Consider the following 24,332-nt stretch of genomic DNA (forward strand, 5'->3'; position numbering starts at 1 on the left):
TTAGTGGCGTAGCGGAGGGGAAGAAGGCGGGCTTTGCGGGCCGGGTTGGGCCTGTTTCGGTGTCTCTCTCTCTCTATGTGTGTTTTTCTCTCTCTCTCCCCCCTTTTTGGCCCCGGCTGAGCTGAACCATCAAGTTCGGGTGAGGCGTGTTTTTTTTTTCTTCTTTTTTTGGTGCGCTCCGGGCGGCGTCTCGAGCTCAGTGCGGTCCGAGGCGGCGGAGTGGCCGGGCGCTCCGGGCTGGGGCGGCGGAGGATCATGGCGTCTCCGGGAGGCCCCGGGCGGAGGTAGCCGGGCCCCGACCCACCCACCCACCCAAGGAGAGAGAGAGAGAAAGAATCTCTCCCCCCCCCGCCCGTGCAACGAACCGCCGCCGCCGATCCCCGATCCCGGCCGGCCTGAGCCCCGACCCCCCCCCCCCCCAGCGGAGGAATTCCGGCCCCAGCATGGAGGACAAGGCGGCCAAGGAGGAAGGCGAGGCGGAGATCCAGGAGCTGCACGGGCCCGAGCACTGGTTCAGCAAGTGGGAGCGGCAGTGCCTGGCCGAGGCCGAGCAGGACGACGGCGTCCTCCCGCCCGAGCTGCAGGACGACGACGACCCGGCCGCCGCTGCCGTGGCCGCAGCCGCCGCCGCCCCGCAGCCCGAGCACAAGCAGCAGAAGCTCTGGCACCTCTTCCAGAACTCGGCCACCGCCGTGGCGCAGCTCTACAAGGGTGAGCGGGGGGGGGCAGGTGGCACGTGTGTGTGTGTGTGTGTGTGTGTGAGGGGGCAAGGAACCCCCCCCACAACCATCCCGGTGTGTGTGTGGGGGGGAGGGAGGGGGGGAAGAACCGGGAGCCGCCCGGGCCTCCCTCAAAATGGCCGGGGGTTGGGTCGGTCTGTGTGTGTGTGTGTGTGTGTGGGGGGGGGTGCCGAGTCATGGCCGGCTTGAGGAGAAAAGGTCTTTTTTCCCCCCCTCAGGGTCTCTCTCTCTCTCTCACTGAGGCGACCCCGTGTCTCCTCCGCCTGAGGACCGCGTGCGTGTGGTGGTGGTGGGGGAGAAAGGAGGCCGACCCCCCTCTTTACACACACACACACACACACTCCCGGGCCCACCTGGATAAAAAGGGGCCCGGCGCTTACCGGGTCGTGGGTCGGTTCCGTGTGTGAGAGAGGGGGGTCGCGAACGTGGGGAGGCGCCAATGCGTGTCTGACGCGTGTGCGCGCCGGCCTCCTTGGCTTCCCGTGGGGGGAAGTGGGGGCATCAGGACACGCGTGCCTTGCTCGCATACAGACGTGCATTTTGGACCTCCTCAAACCCTCCCCTCCCCCGCCCGTCGTTTCTCCTCAGAAAAGGGGGGGTCGAATTGCCTGAGGGGGGGAGGAAAGAGGGGGGGTGGGGGGTCCGAAGGTGGCCCCTCAGACACAGACACCCCCCCGGGCTCGTGGGAATGTGAGGGGGGGGAGAGAGAGAAGGGGGCGTGAGGGGCGCGGCAGGAAGGGCGTCGTGGGGACGACGGAGGGACGGACGGGGCGAGGAAGGCCGGCCTGCCAGCCTGCCTGTGGGGCTTGGCCTGGCTGCGTGTCAGGGTGAGGGCCGGCGTGTACACGCGTCCCACCGTCCACACGCGCGTCTCCTCATATGCACACACGGGCCTGTGGGGTGGGGGGGGAAGAAGGCCGGGCGCGCACACAAAATGGCGTGAGGCGGATTCCGGCTGGCTGGCTGGCTGGGCGCTTCCCTTTCTTCCCCTTCCTGCCCCCCTTTTGATCCCTCTCCCTCCCGTGTCCGAGGAGACAGACAAGCACCGGGAAGGAGGTGGGGTTCCCCCCCTCTCTTCCCCCCCCCCCATGTTGTTCATCCGGGGTGGGAGGGACTGGTCCCAGGCTGTTTATGGGCAACCCCTCCTTACCCCCCCCCCGTGTGGGAAGGTGGAGTCGCCCAGATTCCCCTTGGGCTTCCCAGGCAGACCTTCCCATTCACAAAATGGCGGGGGGGGGCGAGAGGAGAGAAGAGGAGATCCTGGGAGTGGGGTGGGGGACCCCCACAAAGATGCTTGGAGAGGAAGGGAATGACACCCTAGACACCCTACAAACGCCTTTTGTAATGGCGCCGCCTCTTATTATGATTGCCCCCCCTCCTCCCCCCCATGTGGCCACACAGTTTATTTGCAGCCTGCTGTACAGTGAGAAAGAGAGGGGTGGCCTTTCTAGAAACATTTCTGCCCCCCCCCGCCGCAATTTATTCAGATTTGCTTCCCAACCTGCCTTTTCCGCCTTTTCTCTCCCTGCCTTCAGCCAGGCTCCCATTTCCTCCCACCCCTCTTCCGTCCCGGCGGCGGAGGCAGTAGCTGAACAAAATGGCGAAGCCCAACATGGCCGAGGCTTCTCTGAATAGTAAGATGACAGCAAGAAGAAGCCTAAGAGAAAGAGGAGCTGCTGTTTAGCTTTTCATTTCATTTTTTTGTCTTTTTTTCTCTTTTGGTCTTTGTCTCCTTCCACTTGCCTCCTGCTGCTCCCCCCCCCCCACCCTTTGCACAGATCGCGTGTGTCAGCAGCCGGGCCTTTCACTTTGGGTTCCCTTCCAGAATGCTGCCACGGCGGTCACCAATCTCTACAAAGGTGAGAGCAATTTGGTTGGGTGGGAAATAAAATGCATGTGGGGGGGGCGTGGAGGGTGGGAGCGATGGGTAGGACGGCAGGAGAAATTAAACTCAGAAATTAGGCCACCCATTCATTTACAACTGCTTTGAGTTCATGAGAATTTTTAGGCTTGGAGGGAGCTTGACTGTCATATTTCTTTATCCCCCCTGCAAGCTCTCTGTTTGTGTGAACCTGCAACTGATGGGTGCATTGTGGTCTTCAGTGTGTGTTTGTCAGTCTGGGTACTGGGGGTAGACATTTTTGCTGTTCTAGTGATGTTGTTTCAGTGGTTGCCTGCACAATTGACTAAACTGTATGTGTCCTTTGCTGCTTGTGTTCTCCTCAAAAGTGTGGATTTCAGAGTGGTTTGTTATTTTCAGAATTCGGTTAGTTGTACAGTTTATTTCTTTGACAGAATTTGTGGGTTTTCCTGGACAGCCTGGTCATGTGTTATGTTAAATACAGAAAGGGGCGGTGATAATGTCATATTGTTTAATAGAAACAGGATATGGATGTACATATGGTTTGGTGCAGAGGCTGTTGTAGCAGTAGGGCTGTGTATTTACCACAAGTATGTGAACAATTCAGAACATACATCTGAATGACTCCTGCAGAAATATTTAGCTTTTCTTGGGATCGCACAATATATATGAGTGTAAATCACTAATCAGACAAAATATGTCTTCTTTGATTCAGGGATCATATCCTGAACCTTGAAGGGTCCTCAGATATTGGTTACTCTTTGCCCAGACCTCTGGAGAGTGCTAACATGCAAGTTTCAGAAGTGAAAAAGGGGCTGCCTCAGAGTTTGATATGTTCAGCCCCCAAAGTTCTTGAGATAGGATTGAATCAATGGAAGTGCCTGTTGTTGTTTTCAGTCTCTGCCTTAGGTTTCAGCCTGACTCATGCTTTTTTGATGGGGTGGCCGATGTGCCCCATTCCAGACAATGTAACTTGCTCTGAGACAGTAGCTTCACTTAATATACAGGATAGAATATGCCTGCCTAACCTGGTCCCCTCCAGGTATGTTGGCCTACAATATCCCCCCTGTGTCTCAGTGATCCTGACACATCTGGAAGACCAGCAGGTGTGTGTGTCTGGACTTAAGAGTTCTCTCCCTTCCATGTCTTTTTGCCTTGATCCCTCAAATGCCCTGTTGAATAGATTTGTAGGTCCATACGCTTGTATCTCTCTGTTTCATGGTTATTTTTACATTTTGGTCTTCTGTTTTATTTTGGGGTTGAATCAGGTAGTGCTTATTTTTAACTGTGTACTTCATATTAATTCCTGAATAGTTGAGCTGAGGCTTCAGTCAGCTGAAATGATATGTTACTGGTAGGTACAAATAGCTTGTTTTTTGCTTCATTGTTGTCAGACCTCTATTTTTCCAGGATCCAGGGGAAAATTGGTTAGTGTACTTGGGAATGGAGTTTCCAGAGTCTTTAAGAAAGTAGTCTAGAAACAGGCACATGTGCAGCTTTTAGGGTGAGAACCAAGGTATTCTAAGGTGCCTCAAATGTGGAGTAATGAGCCCTAAAACAGGGTCCATCCTGGTGTAATGCCCTTGATTCTTAAAGGTGTGGGGTTCCTTTAGTTTCCTAGAGAGAGAAAAGGCCTTTAGTCTTGAAGCTCGGCTGTGCCATGGCTGATGATTAAGTGGAACTGATCTGTAGGGAATAACATCGCTGCCTGTATTGACCTCTGAATTATTCTGAATAGTTGATCTAACTGAGGCCTTTTGAGCTAAAAACCAGTTGGTATCCTGGTTGTAAGTGAAGAAGCATCTCATTATTCCTAACAGTAGGAGAGACACAGCATAGGGGAAAGGCCTGAATAAATAAGTCTTAATGGAACCTGTCAATAGATTTAATGTTCTGGGTTGTCTAGACTGTAAGGAATCTATTTGTTTTTGCTTCACACTATACTTGAAGAGAATGATCAGGGAAATGGTAACTGATTTCTGTTTACAAGAAAGAGATCTTGTCCCATTATCATTTCGTTAGTGGTGTGGAATTCTTAAGTCATCAGAACAAGGACCCTCAGCAAGGTGGTTAAGAGACCTAAACCTCTTTATGCTCATGTCTAGCTTATTCCGTCTAAAATGTCTGTGCTGGCTTTCCCTTCCTGGTTAGGTTAGATGTGAATGTTACTGGCTTCCTTTGAATATTTAGAGGTTAAAAATATTCACTTCGTAACTGGTCATTTGGCAGATGATGATTCAGTTTGAGTGTACAGTAGACTCCTCCTTGCAAGGAGATGACCAAAGTTATTTAAATCATGAGTTAAATGAAAAAAAAATGTAATTTTAACCAATTTCATTTTTAAAAAACTAATTGATTTTTACCCATCCTGGAAGTGACATTTTGTATGATCATTCAAGTAACTTAGAATATAGCACTGCTAGGTGTAGCTAAATGGTTCCAGTGTCTAGTGGTTGGTATGGAATGCAAGGCTGAAAACAGTGTACAGTTACTCATGCAGGGAGGTATTTGCCAGCTTAGCCAATAATGTTAGTCAGGGTTGTTTTCCTCATTATTGGAGCAGCCATTTTGCTTGCTTGTCACTTAATAAAAGAATGCTGTCGTGCACAAGAAATGAGTGGCTGAAAGCAGCTCTTGTCTGTACTTCTGACTGGAAATGTGGAATTGGCTTGTAAAGAGGAAACTGATCATCATCAAAATCCCAGGGCTCATGGTGCTGTTCTGGTCTTGTAAGTCACATTCCATGGCCTATCGTGCCACAGGGAAAGTGAGGGGGAGCACATAGATGGTCACTTGGGCCAGTAGGTGCTATTGATTAATACAGTGCTATTGATTGTTGTAAAGTTGTGGACCAGTAGGTAGGATTCTCTGGCTCATCTAGTGCATTCTTGAGTAAGAGGTAGACGGTTGGCTACAAACTCTTTTATCAGATATCTTGTCTCGTGGTTACCTTCCTGAGAGGCCTTAAGACAGCCACTTCATTTCAGCCCTCTTTAACTGTGATGTGTCTCCCAATAAAAAACTATATTACTGCATGATAGACACAACCACCTGGTTTCTGCTGTAGGATGGGAAAGTTCATTGCTTTGTGTCATTTCCTGCATCTGTATGTATTTGCCTTCTGCACAGTACCATGGAGGCTTCTTGAATACTCTCAGAGTCAAGGCGGTGAAGCTGTTTTATCCTGAGAGAATGCAGTATTCTTGAATAAGAACCTCTGTTTTAATTGTTTTATTCGGTCAGTCTCTTGATCGGGGTCTCACTGCCATGAGCATAGATTAGCTCCACAGGTATCCGATAAACCTGCACACAGGGCAGCTGTATTTAATAAATCATTATGCAACCACATTTATATAAAAACTATCAACCAGTATGTATTGCTTACAGTGTGTGAACTGAATCATATTCTTTAAACGACTTTCTGAAGCCTTCCAAGTTAAAACAACTTGCTTTCTTGGTGTGACTTATTTCTTAGAGCATGTCTTGATTCCTTTAGTGAGTTGTGGCTGCTCAGTAGCAGGAAGACCTAGTGACTCATATTAAAAGAAATGGTCTTCCCTCATGAGATATAATCTTGTGTAGCATGATTATGGCATTATTCAGAAGTGCAAGGTGTGTGTAACCTACAGGAGATGTTAGTCTGATGACATACACAGTAGTTGCTCAGTGATGTCAAGAGTTCCTGTTATAACTTATGAATTCCAGGAAAAGAGTGGCATGCACGGATATGGAGGAACTCAGTAAGAAAACTGGTGGATAAGGGTGACTGGCCATAGTGATGGAATTCTGGAGCCTAGTTTCCATTTGCTAATATATGGTACCAAGTCGACAAGTGAGAGGAGAATATCTGATACTTAGGCCAAGGTTGGTCAAAATAAGTGTCAGTCTGTCTGTTTTGCTTGTTGTTGAGTGTATGTCCAACCACAGAAAAGTCTTTGTGCCTTATTGGTAGGATAAAGCCTTCTGGTCATGTGTTAAAATCTCATAATGGACTTCGTCTTCAGCTTGTAATGATAGGTGACTACTTGGTTGGTGTAAAGCACCATCTTCCTTATGTGCAGGGTGGTGTCACACAACCCTTAAGTATGTCTGCTCTGAAAGCTTGTCTTGTCTTACATCCTACAGATGCAATTGACATGTGGGTGGCACACACAAGTGCCGACACTTGTCAGTGAGCAGTCACAGGAAGTGTGACCCGAGCAAAGTAATTGAGTCAGGTAATTGGGCAAGTTATGCCTTGCTGCTTCCCTAAAAGCTGCTGTTACTGCTAAAAAGCAGCTTGGTGTGATGATATCTATCCTGCACAGATAACGGACATGTTGGCAATTACACTTCCTTTAACTATTGAAAACACAGCAGCTGTCTTTTTAGCAGAAGTCTTAAGTTTGTGTCTGGTGATCTTTCACCTTGACGGTTGTATTCTCCTCCTCTCTGGTCGTTTTATCCTATCTTTTCTTCCTGCCCTGTGCAGCCCTCCGCTGAAAGAGTCATGCACCTCTCCTCATCATGTGACTCTGTTCTGTCAGTCTCATCAATGACTTCTTGTGTGTTCCTGGATTCTGTGTGCAGTATTTTTGGGTTGTACCGGTGAAGACTTTCTGGACCACACCCTTGAAGTTCAGATTCTTCTCCTTTCCTTGCGTGCCTACCCCAGTGCATCCTTTGCAGTGGCCTTTGCTTGCCTGCTTGTACCGCACTCTGCTGTTCAGAGGCCCTCCTGATCTTCAAAGGCTGGTACTCTTCCCCCTTGCTGGCTTTCCTGTCTGGAGGTGCTTCATAGTTTGCCTCTGCACAGCTACAGGTGTTCTTACCACGAGCCTTTTTTCAGATTGTACAGATTGTTTCCCTAGTCCTTGTGTCTTACTGTAGTTAAACCATATCATCTCTGATTGAAGTAATAACATATTCTTCCTCTGCTTTCCATGCCTCCATTTCACCTTTTTTTTCCTGTTTCCCTCTGTTTTAGGGTGAGAAATACTTCAGGTAGGGTTATGCCATATGTTTTCTTTGTCAAATGACCTATAGATGGCACAGTAAAAAAAAAGTTCTTATCTCCCCAGCGGAGAAACAGGCACAATGTGTGGCTCACAGTCACCTCACTGGTCATTCTATAAAAAGAGTTTCCAATAATGCATTTAAAACTAGCATGCAGGCAAAAGCCTATTATGTCTCAGTGTCCAAGATGTATTGCTGTGCTTATTTGGGGCAAATAACAATATTCACGCCCTCCTCATATGAGTAACCGGTATTTGCATCTGTTTACTAGCTTGTTTATCATCTGCCTCCTCTTTCTCTGATTGTTCCTTACTGCTTGCATGGCTTTTCTAGAGGCAGGACTTAACCTTGGCTGTTTCTTGTCTATTGCTACTCGAGTAGGACCACAAAGAAATGGTAAATTTGAGGGCTTCCTCGCTGCTGAGCTCGTTACCGGAAGCTTTCTGTGTGATAATTGAAAATAGAAGTGCTGCAAAATGTATTTATGTATTTTTCAAAAGAGCACACTAGTTGTAGTATTTGGAAACCAGTGTGTGCTGGTAGCAGATGAGAAGTACTTAATCTCTTGCCCCACTCTTAAAGATGTGTCATTTTAGGTGGGAAATACTGCAATTTACAGTAATTCTGTGAATTGCTGCTGAAAGTTGGAGCAGTCACTTCACGCAAGACTCCCCTTGAGCTTGAAAAAACCCTGACACTTTGGGGAACTTCTGTAGTGATAAGGCACTGCTGATTTCATGCTGCCCCTGTCGCAAGTCACTTTGTTGCTGCGCTCAGGTCTACCTCAGTAAGAGAGTTCCTGCTGTGACTGTAGGGGAAAAAAAGAGAGCTGCAGGCTGTCAAACTGTGGAAACACTTGGCTGCCTTCCCCACCCCCAGTGATCACAGGGGAGTTGTGAAAGATGCATTGCCTCCTTGTACTGTTCTCTCTTATATTTTATTTGGCGACTACTGTAATAGAATGAGTATTTATGATCCATGGGGTCACAAAGAGTTGGACACGACTAAACAACAAGAATGAGTATGGCTAAGTACAGGGCTGCTGGTACATGGCCACACCATATGCATGCATCTTGGTAGCCTATTGATTTATCCTGCGCTTGCTGGATAGCTGTTTCTGGCTGATCTGTGCAAAGTCTATTTGCAACTGAAGGTGTGGCATATGTGGTTTTGTTGTAGGAAAACTGAGCACCTATTTTAAAGCCCCACGTGAAAACATAAGCATTTTGTGTATCGCTTGTTTTATGTGAAATGTTTTTGATATGGTCAGCAAAATGTTGTATTGCTAGGCCAGGACATTCCATGGCTATCAGCTTATATAATCTTTTAAGTGCTTAAGAAAACCCAGGATGTTCACCACACCAATTTCCATGGATAAACTTCCCATTGTTGCTTTTATCTAGGTTTGAACTGGAAGATGGGAACAAATGTAAAAAATTACATTGGGAAAACCTGCATGGAACCAAGAGCCAAAATTTCTCTGTCATTTATAGCTGTTTTTATTCATTGCATAAACCCTATTGCTTACTGGTTTTACTCAGTTTGCAGTACTGAGACACTATGGCATGCAACTCCATACTCGGCAACATACAGTGTTCAGGAACCTTAACTGCCAGGCCTTTGCAAGTTAGTTCTCGTGGCTATTGAACTCTCAGTGGAATGCATGAACTGAGTTGAAAAACATGCTTTAGCACAAGTGGTACCCAAACATGGACTTGGAGTAGCTTGTTCAGACATGGCGTCCAGCAGTAAACTGAGCCAGTGATGAGCCACATGAAAGAACGTGGATATTGTTTCACTGGTGGCAGGGAGCATGAACTGTTGAATTCCCTACATTGATCTAGGCAAGTCATATGATGTGCCATTTTTTCTCAGTAACTCTGTTAATAAAACAATGAGATGTTCTGGCTTCTAACAGTTGTGGAAGTTAAAAAAATGTACATGGTTGCGTCAGGCTGAGCAGAGATGTATGGTGTCCTTATTGGCTGTAAAGTGAGTGATGTGGCTTGTAGAATGACTGCAAAAATAAGTCAGTCAGTCAATGTTTATTTGTGGTCTCCGACCCAATAGGATACATATATGTAATATTTAAAATAGATATAAGCAATTAAAACATTTCAAGATATCTAAAACAGCATAAATTAATTAAATAGATTACCAATACAGTATACTTGTGTGAAATCCTAGAATCCAAGTTGGTGTACCATATAACAGTTGGGGCAGAATCTTGAGCTTAAAAACTTGGATAGCAGCTGGTATAAATTGCCCCCCCCCTTGGTAAAGAAAACATGCAAGATAGCTTTCTGCATGTTCTGGGCTGCTTGGATTATGGACCGTTCCTTCCCCAAGATATTCCCCTCCTCTATCCAAGTAAGTAGTCTTTGATTTAAATGATTGGAGTACAATTTACCCAGCACAGAGAGTAGACTGATTGGTCTGTAGTTGGTTGATTTTGCCTGAACTCCCTAGCAGGTGTGAGAGAGGTATATTCACAAGTGCCAGTGAGATCAGCCTTTCCCTCTAGAAGCTGCTTTATACATGTGTGGCTGATGCCTATGATTACTGCTGCCTAATCCTGCTGTCTCCTCTTCTCCTCTTCCTTCTAGAAAGTGTTGATGCCCATCAGCGGAGTTTTGATGTAGGAATCCATATTGGCTATCAGCGTCGGAACAAGGATGTGCTGGCTTGGGTTAAAAAACGCAGAAGAACAATTCGCCGAGAAGACTTAATCAGTTTCCTGTGTGGGAAAGCGCCACCTCCACGAAACTCTAGAGCTCCCCCAAGATTGACTGTAGTATCTCCCAACCGAGCTGCTTCCACAGAAGCCAGCTCCTCTGTAGAGACGGACTTGCAGCCCTTCCGAGAAGCCATAGCCCTCCATGGTAATGGTCCTTCCTCCTCTTTCCGTGTATCTTTTAGGAGCAGGTGTCCGACGTGCATGCCTCCACCCTCGTAACTCCATCAGTAGCAACAAGGTGTTCTGGCTACTAACTTCATGGTCTTGGCATTTTTAACATGTGTGTGGTGTCTGGCCAAACAGTCATGTGAAGCAGTTTACCTCTGAATGTAGTTCAACACAGCCGTACACTTCCTGACATGTCTTCCTCTGCATTGTTACCTAAAGGTTGTTACGGCTCGAAACTGGTGTGCCTTTCTGGTACAGAGGTCTATGTAGAAAGGGGCTGGGCTTTTTCTCTGTGTGAGGAATAAGGCTTACAGCTCCCTAAGCCCTCCTCCTTTGTCTTTCTCAAGGCACTCCCATGAGGATAATGTGATTTTCATGAACAGTCAAGAGTGTAATTTGGGGGCCAGCGTTTCGTCTGATTAATGTTGTGTGTTTCATTTGTCACTGTTGTGTGGCATGCAGTGAAGTTCTTGCTCATGCTCTTTGATAATCTAGTGCATGATTCTTCATGGCTAACCTTGCATGAATCTGGAATCTCGAGCTGGCAGTCAGTCAAATGAATTTGTATTCGAACAGTGAAAGTGCTTTTGGTGATCAAGAAATAGACGCTCTGTGCCAGCGTGTTTTGGAATCTTTGGTTTCAGGCTTAAAGAGAAAATCCCTTCTCTCGCAGATGCCATTCTTCGTTTGAAGTACAAAAGGTTTTTTCCCCTTGCTTGCTTGAATGGCTTGCTAGGCAAAGACTCCAGAGTAGCAGATATGCTCAGCTTAGGTGTGAAGTATGGTGTAATTGAAAGTTAAAAGTTATTTAAAGCCTTTTGCATTTTAGAAACATAGAGGAGAAAAGTTGTTTGTGTCCTGTCCCTCCCTCGGTTATATAGAAAGGTTATGATTTTTTTTTATTTTTTATTTTTGGTAAATTACCAGTGACAACTTGGTGAGGTTAGATCTGAAGGACAGGTTTTGTATTTAGATGTTTGCATTCAGCACTAGACATTGTCAAATTATTTGAACAAGTTTGTACTTCTCTAAAAATACCACAGTAGTGTGCTTGGATTTCCCAGGGGTTTTCCATTCAGATGCTGATGAGGTCGGTACCTACTTAAGTTCACTGGTATTGTAGGGCAGCTTTCCTACAATACTTTAAGGCATTGAAATGTGCTGAAGTAACAACTCACACCAGCCCTAGCCCGTCTGGCTATTGGCTGTACTTGGTGGGTGATGGAGATCACAGCTAAGCATACACCAGGAACGGCAGGTGTGTAGCAACTGCTGTCATAAGCAACAACCTGCTTGGTGTACCAAAGATACATGGGGTGTTGTTGTTGTTCAACAGTTCTTTAAACCGGGGTTGTTGTTTTTTTGGATAGGCCTAAAGTGGAGCCTCCTCCTAACATGTCCAGGCTCAGAGAAACACAGTGGTGCGAGATTTTGTTCAAAGCATCTGTAGCAACAGTTAAAGATAGGAGTCTTCTCTTATTTTGACCCTTAGGAGCAGAGTGCTAGGTATTACAGGATGTTAAACATCTTGTCTAATCTGGGTAGCATACACTAGAAGAGATTGCTGCAGTTAGTGTTTGTACCCACATTCCATTAAAGGGAGATACAATAGACAAGAGGCTTTATGTTTGTGTGGTGGTGAGTATAAATCTGTTTTATTCTTTCACAACATGCGTTTTTGCTTCCAAAGCCTAATTCCTTGGACTAATTAAGAATGCAGTTGAAAACAGAATATTCTGAATTGCTGTTGGATATTGTTCCCCTTTTGATTTGTGCGCTTAAAGTTAGGGTTAGGGTGGTGCCTCTGTTGTGGAGCCTCATTTATATATACAGTATTTGCTTTCTGGTCTTCTACTTAGGGGGTTACAGGATTGGAACCCTGCCATTGTGGCTGTAATGGCAGGCTGCCCTAGCCCAGCACCAAAATAGGTAAGGGTTGGAAGAAATGGCCATCAGTAAACATGGATCACTTGGGAAACCCTCCCCCTCCCAAATGCCAGGACATGTTCTTCTCAGAGTGATTGTGCTTTCTGTGCTGCTTTTAATTCAGCAGTCGGGCACCGCTTTTATATCTCTTGGGAAGGAAGTCTTTGGACCTGAGGCTCTGGAAAGCTTTTTGCCACACGGTAGCCAGTACTGAACAGCAGAGGCATACCAGTGGGATGACAGCATGACGCTGTGCTCTTTTGGCCTCAGGTTTTCCGGTTTGTCTGGTTTCTTAATGTTATGATTAGGTTTTGACCCAATTGATAAAGACTGCAAGGAGAATCTGAACCACTGGTATTGAATTTAGAATTGCCCAGGAATCTGTGCGGATGAAAGGACGTGGCTTTTAAACTTGTCTCTCTAGGCTAACAACACAATGGCCGAAATCCTGCAGGAGTAAATTTATGTTGTGTAAGCCAGATGTTGTAATCTAGCACTGGAAATGTTTAATTGCAGTCTTTAAAGTCTCTTATACTCCCACTTCATATTCCAAGGCCTCCCTAAGGATCTAAAGTAGAAATAAACCCAAGCACACCCCAATAAGAAATCTGTGCTCATTGGCAGAAGGCTCCTGCAAGGAAAACAAAATGGGGATGGGAAAAGAAGAACACATCACTGCCCATACCTGGGTAGCCGGCGCCCTAAACAGGAGTCGGGGAGCCTTGGGACAGGGGCCGAAGACCTTTTAATATTGCAAAATTGCTACCAGAGCGCGGCTAGGAATCGTGATCCAGTGGGAGGAGCACTGGTGTCTTGTTTCCTGATGTAAAGGCTCATCCTTTCAAGGCTTCCTGAGGACAAAAGGGATCCCTAGGTGATTATGCCACCTGGTTTATATGGCATACATTTCTGCTAACAGGATTTCAGCCAATATGTGGTGCCCTGGGCAGTGGTAGGAGGAGCCAGGTGACCTTGACATAGGAAGCCCCATTAGGTCTACTGTCTATGAAGCAGTGACCTGTTTTTCAGTTCAGGGTGTGACTGCTGGTTCCCCATGAGTCACTTTGTGCTTAGTATGCTACTTCGTGGATAAAGGGTGCAAGCCAAAGATCATTTAAGGTTATTTGCTCATTGCTGTATGAGCACAAACTCTGATGTGAGAGATGTCAGGCTTGCAGGATGGGAAAGGAGATGGCTTCATGCTTTTCTGTGGTTTTAGGATGGGAATTTTCAGGTGATTGTGTTTGGGGAATAGTTGAAAACGGGTAGAAGCTATAGCAAAGTTTTGCAGTGTGAAGTACTCCTGTTTAGGATACCAGCTACCCAGGTATGGGCAGTGATGTGTTCTTCTTTTCCCATCCCCATTTTGTTTTCCCTGCAGGATTCTTTAGCTAATGAGCACAGATTTCTTATTGGGGTGTGCTTGACTTTATTTCTACTTTAGATTCCCCTCCCCCCAAATAAGCTGTGTTTCTGCTAACTTTATTGACTCACAAGTCCTCTGATAGATGCCATTTTTGCTGTTTTAAAGAGACACAGAGAGAATGAATTCATTGTTAGTCTATAGCAGGAATGGGTACCTACTTCCACCTACTTTTGGACTTGCAACTCCCATCATCCTTTTCTATTGGCTGTGCTAGCTGGGGCTCAGGGGAGTAGTAGCTGAACAATCTTTACAAGGCCATGGTGTTATCTTTGGTGTGTAGAGGATAGGAAATTTCAACAGCACTAGGGTCTGAAAGATGAGACTGTGTTTCTGGGTTGTATCTAACAACATTCTACATTTTTCACATCTTAATGATCTAAGTTTGTCGTTCAGTTAGGTGGGAGTGATTCTGCTGAATGACTTGTAACTGAGCCTAAAGCTTAGCTTTATACAGATTACATTAACCTGCCTAGGTATTTCTGTCTCAGCTAATATGAAGCGGGCCATTTTCTCCACAATCTCTGTTGATTTAGCAGCTCTCCATTCCACAGTTTTTGCCCGGGGAGACGATTAGAAGCAGTGCATGTAGTGTAGTATGGCAAGGGGGGGGGGAAGGGGGGGAAACGTCTATTCAGAAAGGAAGCTTGTGGGATTTTGGCACTTGATTATAATCATGCAGTTTTGGTACTGTGTACTGAGATGTATTCAGATTGCTTCAGTTGTTGCAGGAAGAACACACACATTCTTACTCTGTGGGGGAACTATGGGTTATATGGATTGCAAAGTCTGCTCAGCTGGAGTCTAAACCAGCCTTTTCCTGTCATGCAAATGTGCATGGCACGCACCAGTTTGTGGAAGGCTGCTCTAGATTCTCAGGCTGCTTTCCCTCCTGAAGTACAAATATAATTTATAGATCTTCACAGTCAAAACTCGCATGTCTGAATTTCTAGGCATAGTATGGGTGTCAGCATGGGCCTGAATCTCTCAGTGTTTTCTGGGATGCAAGTAGGGCCGCAGACATCAGGCTGATCCCTCTGGAAGCTTGTTCTTGGATGTTCTGCTGAGGGATGAAAAGATGGCTTGTTGGTGTCAGTGTCAGTGGGGAGATAGCTCTGAGTTGATGTGTGAGCTGTTTGAAAAGCCCAGCCAGATTTGCAGGGGGGGATCAGCTGTTTTTATTTATCCCAAGTGGGCTGCTCCATGTTGCTAGTCTTATTTGAAAACACAACATCTTCCCTGCTCTCTTGAAAGCACAAATATACTTTGTAGTATTGGTGGCCCATGTTTTTTGATAATGTGACAACAAACATTTGACCACATATTGATGTATAGACACAAACCAATAGGGAAAAAAATTCTCTGTTGCTTCCAGTACAAAGAGTTGCTTTAGGCATCACCGCCCTGCCTCTAATGAGCTGTTTTTGCCCCTGTTCCATTGAATCCCTCTCCTTGTAGAGCAGTTTTCCTTGCTGTATTGTGATACCCTCTTGATAGAAACTTGCCACAGGATATGAAGTGCTGTAGCTGTGGAGAAGCCAGCCTAGATGCAGAAAGCTAGCTCTGCAGTCTTTTAGAGACAGGTCTTTTATTTCTGGGCTTGTCTGAGCAGCTGTTCTGGAATAATATGGTAGTTGGAGTTGGCAGTGCAGATTTCTTTAGGTTGAGATCAGATGCAGAGGTTGGGTGTCTGCCATGGCTCTATGCCAGCCTTCCCCCAACCGAGAGCCATCTCAGCTAATCTTGGTGATAAACTTGACAGGACTTGTGGTCAGCTGACCAGAGAGCATTCTGTGTGAGCCCCGCCATGTTTTTCCTGGAGACACTTTAAAGTCTTGCTTGTTGAGGGGGATGGCTTAGTCTCCTGTCTCTGTGACACAAGAATCCCCTTTTCCTTTGGGTTTCCTATAAACTGCATGGTAGGGGTGCTTTGCAGTTCACCTGGAGGATGGCTGCACAAGAGAGGAGTTGATCACGAATGGAGACTGGATTTGTCGTCCTGGGTGAAGCAGTCTCCTTTTTGCTGTTGATGTGTATATGTGATTGAGCTGTATGCTCTTCCCTGCAGGAATTCTCTTGAGAAAACTAAACTGTAAATATACCAATGCAATCATAGCTGCATAGTGGTCACAATGACCAGATAGGCGGGTTATAAATAAAATAAATAAAATAAAACAAATATTGGTGCACTCTGATTTCTAAGCACACACATCTTTTTTCCTACATGAAAAGTATCAGTTGAAAATAGAAACCACACATCTTGTAGTTAAAAAAAGAGTATTTTATTTAAAGTGAGGCGGGTTTCATACAGTCACAGTATTAAGATCCATCAGCATGCTTGACTTCAAGTAAAAGTTATTAAATCATTGTAATTTAGATGAAAAAAAATACAATTTAGGCTTCAGAACACATAGGAGTCGGTGTTTTCTATTGCTATAGATTATGTTACACAGTAACCTTTATGTTGCACATTTTAATTTGTGAAACCCCAGTTAAAATGTTGCTGGAACAATGTTTCCCAGGGCTAATAACAACCCCTTTTTTAAAGACAAATGTTGTCAACTCTGCGCTTCCCCAGAATAATTTCTTGATTTCCATACAGCTGTGAAGAATTGCCACATGGTGTGTAGCGCAACAGCCAGAACAGATACAACAAAACTGCAATCTGTCTTGTCCCTGACTGCGTCCTGTGCTAACTGGGGCTATTAACAGTCCCAAAATCTGAGTCTCCCAATTCCCGTCCTTGCACTATCTGGTATAAAACCCTGCAGCAGAACCTTGAGATCAGTCAGACTTCAGGTTCACAGTGCTTTGGGGCACAGAGCTACCTGTTAGCAGAGATTAAGACAGAAGAAAAGCTCCTTTAAAAAAAATTAGTGTGCCCTGTCTAGACAGGAGAAAGGTATGTTGTGGCTCTGTGAAGGGAGACCTTACTTGCTAAAGCCAGAAGAGAAGGCAATAGGTGGCCCAGAGGTAAGAATATGTCTTTATAGGGTTTGGTAGCATGGAAGAGAATAATTAGCAGCTCTTCCTAAATATCCCATAGGCACCTGCTAGAACAAGACTTCAATAATATGTAAATTTAAATTGATCACCTATTTTTTAATCAGTGGCTGAGTGAAATTCTTCACTTAGTTCAGCCTGGAAACCGCTTCTTGACTGCCACTGTTTTTCTTATATGTATGAGCTGCTTGGTGATATCCCTTACTAGTAGTTGTTGCTAAATCGCATCAGGGCTGTGGATCAGATCGGTCTGCTTCCTCACCTCACCTGCTCTCAGTCGTTTCCTCACTTGCTGGTTTGTTTGATGACTCTGTGCTATACGCGGCCGTAGTTTGTGGTTCTGATAAGGAGTTAGTCTAGTTCGAGTATGGGCAGAACCCTTACTGTGAGTGATTCAGGAAGGGAATCGGAAGGGGATGGCTGAGCCTGGGCCATCACCTCTGCCTCTTGCAGGACATACGCCTTGAGGCTGTGTCCACTGTGCTCCTATGCTAATGCAGTGTTGTATCTTGAAGGTTTTCAAGGAAGTGGCTAATCTCTCTGTGTGTCTATGTGCTGTGGAGATTAAGTTCTCACCCAACAGCATCCATGGACCATATCACTGCTGTTGCAGGGCAGGGTCTGAGTGGAATTATCCAGTGACTCTCACTGTTGGAATACCATGGGAATTGCTGGCTAAGACTCAGATGTTTAGTGTGTGAACTATCCTCTCTTAAGGAATCTTGCAGATGGTGCTTACAAAACATGAGATTGTACAGTGAAGGAGAAAAGCTGAACTCTGAAAAACCTGTTCTGTAGCACTAGATCTTAGCCTTGATGTATCCTCCTTGCACTTTGAATATAGAGTTGTGCCTCTGACAGGTCTTTGGTGGGCCTCAGTTTGCTTGAACCCGCACAGTGCCAAAACTCTGTGCCGCTAGCACCTGTTCTGTTCTGGCATCCATGTGTCATCTCTGTGGTAAGGTTGTTCCAGAGTGCGTGCTCCACACCCACGGGCACGTAGCTGGGAATACTTATTTCTTTCTCCCCCCCCCCCCCCAGCATCTTTTCTCTTCACATCTCAATGCAGCTTCACAATGCTGTTTCTTCAGATCTTAAATGAGTCCCTGCTTGTTCCTCTTTGGCTTCACCCTCGCAAGACTCTTTGTCCATAGAGTGAGAGGCAAGGGGTGGAGTGGAAAAATGGCCAGTGGCCTGATCCCTGGGGAATCCTACCCAGTTATATTCTCTGACCATATCACCGGCAAGAAAAGCAAGTGAGAAATTTTAAAAGTGCTAGCTAGTTCCTGCCGCTGCCCTTTGAAATGGGGTGTGTATGTCTTAAAATCCCAGAAAGAACTGAAGTTTCTCATCAATTGGTGTTCTCTTAATTTGCTGTCATGCCTCTGAGAGCACACTGAGCCTTTTCAGCCCATTCTGTGTAAGAAGAAATGTGGGAAGAATTGAATGATAAAAGGGCTGGATCTGAATGAGGTCTGGAAAGAATAATCCTCTCTTGGTGTTCTGTATCGGTGAACCACCGTCCATGTTTCTGCGTTGTTTCTGGTTGTTTTATTTAACAACCAGAGTCTGTGGCTCCAAAGCACACGATCCTTCTCCCTGCTTCTTAGCAACTGAAGAGGGCCTGCCTGCTCTACACTTCTGCTCCTAGAATAGTCTTCATGGCTATTTTGCCGCTGCCGTTGACTAGTTAGATGCCTAAAACACTGTAGGAAGCCCTGGAATGTGGAGGCTGGGGCTCCTGCCCTCGTGGACCCAAGAGAATTGTCTGCTGACATTTTGGCCTCGTCGGTCTTCAGAGAAAGCGAGGCCGGGGCTAGGCAACGGGGCTGCTCGTTAAGTTATGCAAGCTGTTTGTACAGGCTTATCTCTGCGTTCCTTAAAAGAACAGCTTATTCCAGGAGTGTGGCTTGCTTCTGGAAAGCCAGTGTAAAGAGTTCGGTAATGAAGGCAGTACGGTTCCTCTTCAGTTCCCTTAACCCGCGCTGCCCAGATGGAAGTGCTCTGTTGGTAGTTTGCCATGCTTTTTGAAGGTGTGTCGTACAGTTGAAAAGACAGTGTTCTGGATCAGATTCTAGCTGTGGAGCTTAGAGTTGGCAACTATATTCCCCCAGAAAAGTAGGCTGCTTACGTGGTAGGTGAGCGTGTTGTAGACCATGTTTGTTGTGTGGATAACAAATGGTCAGTCCTTGGTTTTTGCTGGGACTCCTCTGATGCAGCCCGTGGTACATGTTCAGGAAACTCATAGGCCCATCCATCAGCCACCTTCTGGTGCTGAGCTTCCTCAGGGCCCTCCTGCAGTATGCCACAGAATGGAAATATTTTGCATTCCTAATTCCTTGCATAATATCATGGATTGCCAAGGCAACCAAGAACATGGACTTTCTTCTCTCAGTGTTTCTTGGGTGGTGTAAATGGGAAAGCAAAACATATGTGTGTGGGAAAGGACTCGATTCCTTAGAGGCATACCTGTTCCGTGACCATTTTCATTCAAGGGCTAGGGCCTCAGGTGTGGATACCGATGTGCACAGATGGGAGGAGAGGAAGAAAAGAGAGCCTTGAGCTTATGGATCAGAGATGACTCGTTGTAGTAGGTCCTAGAGGAAATAGTAATGCCTTTCATAAACCTGAAATGTTGCCATGTGGCCAGCCTTGTATGGGGATGAGTTTTCTCTCTTGAGAGGCTCAGAAGTCCTTGGCTTAAGGGAATAAACTGAAACACAGTGTTTTGTGTTACAGTTCATAACTGTCATTTTCAAGCTGTTTCTTGCAGGAGCAAGCCTTCAGCTTTAAATGTGAACTGGTTAGCATTCACAAAGCTTCTGCCCAGTTCTTAAATGCATGTAGGTTGGGAAGAGACATCTCTCTACCCCCCCCCCCCCGTCTCATGATGGTCATAAATGATTCTTCTGTATTTCCCCCCCCCCTAATGTTTACTTTCTTTTTCTCCTTCAGGTCTTAGCGGCGCAATGGCTAGTATAAGTGTCCGCTCAAGTACCCCAGGCTCGCCTACTCATGTGAGCAGTGGCTCCAATGGTGGTCGAAGGAGAAATGGACTCCATGATGTTGACTTGAACACTTTCATATCCGAAGAAATGGCACTCCACTTGGACAATGGTGGAACTAGAAAGCGTACCTCAGCCCAGTGTGGTGACGGCATTACGGACTCTCCCACCCATAAACGCAACCGTATGATCTAAATGGCAAAGCCTTTTTGACCCCTTCCTTGCTCCCCCATCCTCCCTTCCCGCCATGCTGCTTGAAAGCCACTTGAACCTCAGCATCCTGCTGGGAAGATGAAACCGAGGCGCTCCCTCCCGAGTCATAAAAAACAAAAAAAGAAAGAAATCAGTAATTGCCATAAAGGAAAGCTTACATACTGACAGTAGATTCTTCTCGTAACTACAGCTTTCTTCAGATTAGATTATTTAGCAGAGGACTTCCAATGTTGTGTTATAGCTAGCAAGCTCATCGCAGGCAGAACATGCATCTGTTACAAGGCTAAAAGTGACCTTACTTGTACTCTTAAAGGGAAAAAAGGAAATATCAGACATTTATTTGGTTATAGAAATGCTTTTTTGTCCTTATTTCTTGCTGTGTTTAAAGATTTTGCTTCATCAGTATCGCCACTTTTGACAATGGTGTCAAAAACATGACTGGCATGTCAGACCTGCAGGCTTCCTTTGGAATATATATATATTCCAAATATATATATATATATATATATATTTTCTTTTGAAAGCTCTACTGGGCACATGAACCTTACCTAGTTAAGTGTGCAAAGTTATACTAAGTACTGGCCTGTACCCTCTTGTAAGTCTTAAAAGCAGTTGGTGGCGGCTGTGGGGAACTGGAGGGGGCGGGGGGAGAAGATTCTGTGATGGTTATGCAGTGGACACTAAATCAGTACTCCAGAGCTGTTCACGGGGTTTGCTTTGCGCAGGTTAACTCTGAAGTAGCTTTCCTTCTTTGGAATTTTTAATTGGAAGTCTTTTCAGTTGGTTGCCTAGTGTAATTTTCAGTCCTCCCTTGTAAGGAAATGCTGGAATTCTGCCCGAACTGCCTGTGAGAAAAGGGAGTATGTTCTGTAACAAGGAGAGGAACACGTGGTTTAGGTACTACAGGTATGTATTGTAAACTTTCTGTGAAGGAAAAAAAAAAACATAGATGGAGTGAAGGGGAAATGGGTGTGTGGGAGCCTTTTTTTAAAAAAAGATACTGAATGTTGTGTTTTCCCACTGGGCGGGCTGTAATTTCCAAAATGCCTGAGAGAATTTTGCCTGAACCTGCCAATGTATCTGTAGCTTTCTCTCACTATCGGAGCGGGATGTGGGGCTTTCAGTGTCCTGTAAAACGAACTTCACTGGGAAAGGTTTCGGTGTACGTGCATCCCGGGGCGAGATGCCACAAAGCTAAAGTAGTCCGTAGAGCCTTGGGTTTAATCTGACCCTAGTTTGGGCCTAGTCACCTAGGGGCAGATTTTCTAAACTGTCCCCCCAGAGTCAGGGATGGAACACACCTATCATCTAAACAAGCCATGGAGATTTAGGGGAGGCCAGATCTAAAAAAAGATAAACTGCTCTGCCTAGGGGAACATCATTAGTGGTGCAGGGAGCCCCATCCATGCCTGGTGCTCAAGATCTGTCCTGTCTTAACCAAGTGCCAGTGGACAGGTTAAAGATGCCTGGCCTGCCGCTTAGCGCCTCTTGAGATGCGCAGGCTGGTGGTGAGCAGCCTAGCCTTCAGCTAAATTGACTCTGAGCCCTGCTTGGCTTGACCAGCTCTCTAAGACATTGAACATCAGCATCTCGCTCAAGGCATTCTTTATGCACCGTGGCGTCAGGTGCCGATAAAGCAGGCTTTCTCTTGCCAACGGTGGCTTTCCTATTTCCTTTAATCGCAGGGGTGGGAGGTGCCAAATGCACGTGGATGGGTGTGGACAAAAGTCCTTGCGGAGGGGCCTAGGGGTGGTATGGGAGGAGGAGGAGGAGATCGGAATGGACCTGGAGCGCAGTACATTAGCAGGGAAGCTGCTGAAGAATGGGACGCAGGACTATGCCAGGCTGCCTGGCATAAAGATGTGGACCTCATTTCAGTTTTCTGCCCTTCTTGGCATGGATGTCCTTATTACCGCCATGGAGAGGAGTTTGGTTCGAAACAACAGGGTACTCCTTCAAAGGTTGAGGCCATGATCATGCATCACAAAAGGCATGCTGCTTCTTTTTTTATTTCTTGCTTTGTAGAGCATTTTGAAATAACTGCTTATAAAACAAAAAAGCTTTTGGGAGTTTTTAAACAGCTACATGGTGCGGTGGCTGAAAGCGTAGCAGTTCATGAGAATCTTAAAAATGAGCCTTACTTTGAGCCTTGCGTTTCATAGTCTCTGGGCATACAGATTGCCAGTGTAGCTCCACCTCGCGAACTACCGTTTGACTGTGGAAAACGTACCCCAGGGCTTCTGTGTGACATCTGTGGTCTCTTTGCTCACAGGCTAGGACTAACTGCCATCTCTTGAGAACTTGCACGTAATGCTTGTGTGTTTGTGTGTGTGTTTTTTTGGGGGGGGAAGTGTCTGAGACCATGGGGTAAAGAAAGAAACATAACATACTCTTTAAAAAAAGGTGGAACTGGATAAGGATAGAAAGAGGCTGCCTTAACTGAGCATAGCAATTTCAAAGCTTGTGTTTTGAGAGCAGTTAGGTTGAAATGGATGGAGATAAGACTGTTTGCCACGACTGTGTGCTCCATCCTCTGGATTTAGTTCACGGGTATACTTTGTGGGCTGGGAGGGAAACCCTGAGAAGTGGATTTTTTAAAAACGGTGGTACATTAGCTTTGGAATAATTGAATGGGTCCCAGCAGGTAAGCCTAGATGCAGTGGGTTGTTTCAGCTCAATCCACAAGATGACACCAAGCCCGTGATGTGTGGAGTCTGTCTCCCTTCAGTCGTTCCCCCCCCCCCCATAGAAGACAATAATTTCTCTGTTCATTCATGCTTTGAAGCTTTGCTTTCAGTTTTAGCTCCTCTGAACAAAATTTTGTCAAGCATTTTTTATGTATTTGGTGCCATCTTTTCTTATTGTAAAGAGAAAAAAAACAGGCATGGATCTGGCTGCACTTATAGTGTATAAGTCTTCAACAAACCTTTTTTGTTGTTGTTGTTGTACTGCTTTTTAAAACCCTGGTATATGCTGTCGAAAGGTTCAGCCTTCTGCCAAAACCCGTACAGACTGCGTGGTGGCCTCATCTCAGAAATGGATGTGTAGCAGATTTCTCAGGTGCGGGTCACCCTTCCGTTGTGACTTGTGGAAGAACACAACTATATGTTGTAAAACGAGACATGTTTAGTGTTTGGTGATGGGGTAGGGGGCGTATTCTGCCGTTCAGCTCTTTTTCTCTGACTCCGTTGAATGCCTTCTGGTGATACTTGTCTCATCTCTTTTCCCCCATGTAAACCAAACTTAACATGAATGTGGGGCAGATTTTACATATAGTGCATCTGCATTGAAGCTGAGCTTGGCTTGCATATTACTAAAATTCAATTTAAATATTAAAACACTTGAGCTATAGTGAAGTAATGCAAAGCTGATTTTTTTTTCTTCCTTTGTCTGAAATTGAACTCCTGCAATCCTCAAATGTGACTTAAACCCTTCTGGAGAAATAGATACCTTTTTAAAACCCTAATAAAATTAAGTAAAATAAACCAGTCTCTAGCTTGCTTGCTTGCTTTGTTTATCTGGTGTAGCTTTTTTCACCAGGAAGAGTGAGAAGAATATGCACCACTTCATATGAAGGTCGATATGCCCAAGGATAGATTCTGGGTTCCTTCAAAATCATCATAGTATGCATAGCAACCTGGTATACAAACAAGCCTTTGTATAATTCACTCTTGTACCTACTTACTGGCTTGATGTGAATTCATACAAGAGGGAAATTCCCCCAAAGGCCCAGTGGCCCCTGCTTTTAGGATCTCTGCATGACTCATGACCTTAAATCTCCTGCTTCACTTTTTCCTTCCCCTTCAGAAGAATAGGAGCCTCCTGCCATCCCACGGTGCTCTTTCATTAAGGACTGTCCATGCTAAGTGACTACGGCTCTTGCAGAGTTTTGACGGATTTCAAGGGAAGAAGTGCCTTGCGTCAGACCAAGACCTTGGCAAAGTATCTCTCTTTTTTTGAGTACTGCACCTAAGGGTCAGCCAGAACCTTGTCCCCTTTGTCTTCGTTGAAGCGTGTTTCTGTATTGCCTTCTATTTTCATAATAAACCTGAATGGTTTACAGTAAGAAAACCCAGCAAAAATGCAGTGAATAAAGTTAAGTTAGCAAATCAATGGCCACGCCAAATACCTCGCTCTAGTAAGCAGAAGCAACCAGCAAGGTTTTGGTGTTCAGTGAAATGCAGCTGGTAGTTGAGGAAATGCTTAATGATAGCAAGAGTGTTGGAAGGTCACCATTATCTTTACTGGGAGATCACTCTAG

The 24,332-nt window shown here is 45.7% G+C and overlaps 1 protein-coding gene across 1 annotated transcript; it reads left to right on the forward strand.

The window, feature by feature from the left end:
- Positions 1–195: 195 nt before the first annotated feature.
- On the forward strand, positions 196–23,556 carry HAPSTR1 (HUWE1 associated protein modifying stress responses). The gene is made up of 4 exons (XM_020814049.3): positions 196–711; positions 2,519–2,599; positions 10,203–10,478; positions 19,809–23,556. The coding sequence occupies exons 1-4, from the start codon at positions 444–446 to the stop codon at positions 20,051–20,053; spliced, it is 870 nt and encodes a 289-aa protein (XP_020669708.3). The 5' UTR covers positions 196–443; the 3' UTR covers positions 20,054–23,556.
- Positions 23,557–24,332: the final 776 nt, after the last annotated feature.

This window comes from Pogona vitticeps, chromosome 13, assembly GCF_051106095.1.
Source record: "Pogona vitticeps strain Pit_001003342236 chromosome 13, PviZW2.1, whole genome shotgun sequence".
Classification (NCBI taxonomy): Eukaryota; Metazoa; Chordata; class Lepidosauria; order Squamata; family Agamidae; genus Pogona; species Pogona vitticeps.

Excerpts from the sequence above, each read along its gene's own strand:
- HAPSTR1 (XM_020814049.3), top strand. The coding sequence starts at position 444 with ATGGAGGACAAGGCGGCCAAGGAGGAAGGCGAGGCGGAGATCCAGGAG. Across the intron at positions 712-2,518 it reads CGTGGCGCAGCTCTACAAGG|ATCGCGTGTGTCAGCAGCCG; the intron begins GTGAGCGGGGGG and ends CCCTTTGCACAG. Across the intron at positions 10,479-19,808 it reads AGAAGCCATAGCCCTCCATG|GTCTTAGCGGCGCAATGGCT; the intron begins GTAATGGTCCTT and ends TTTCTCCTTCAG.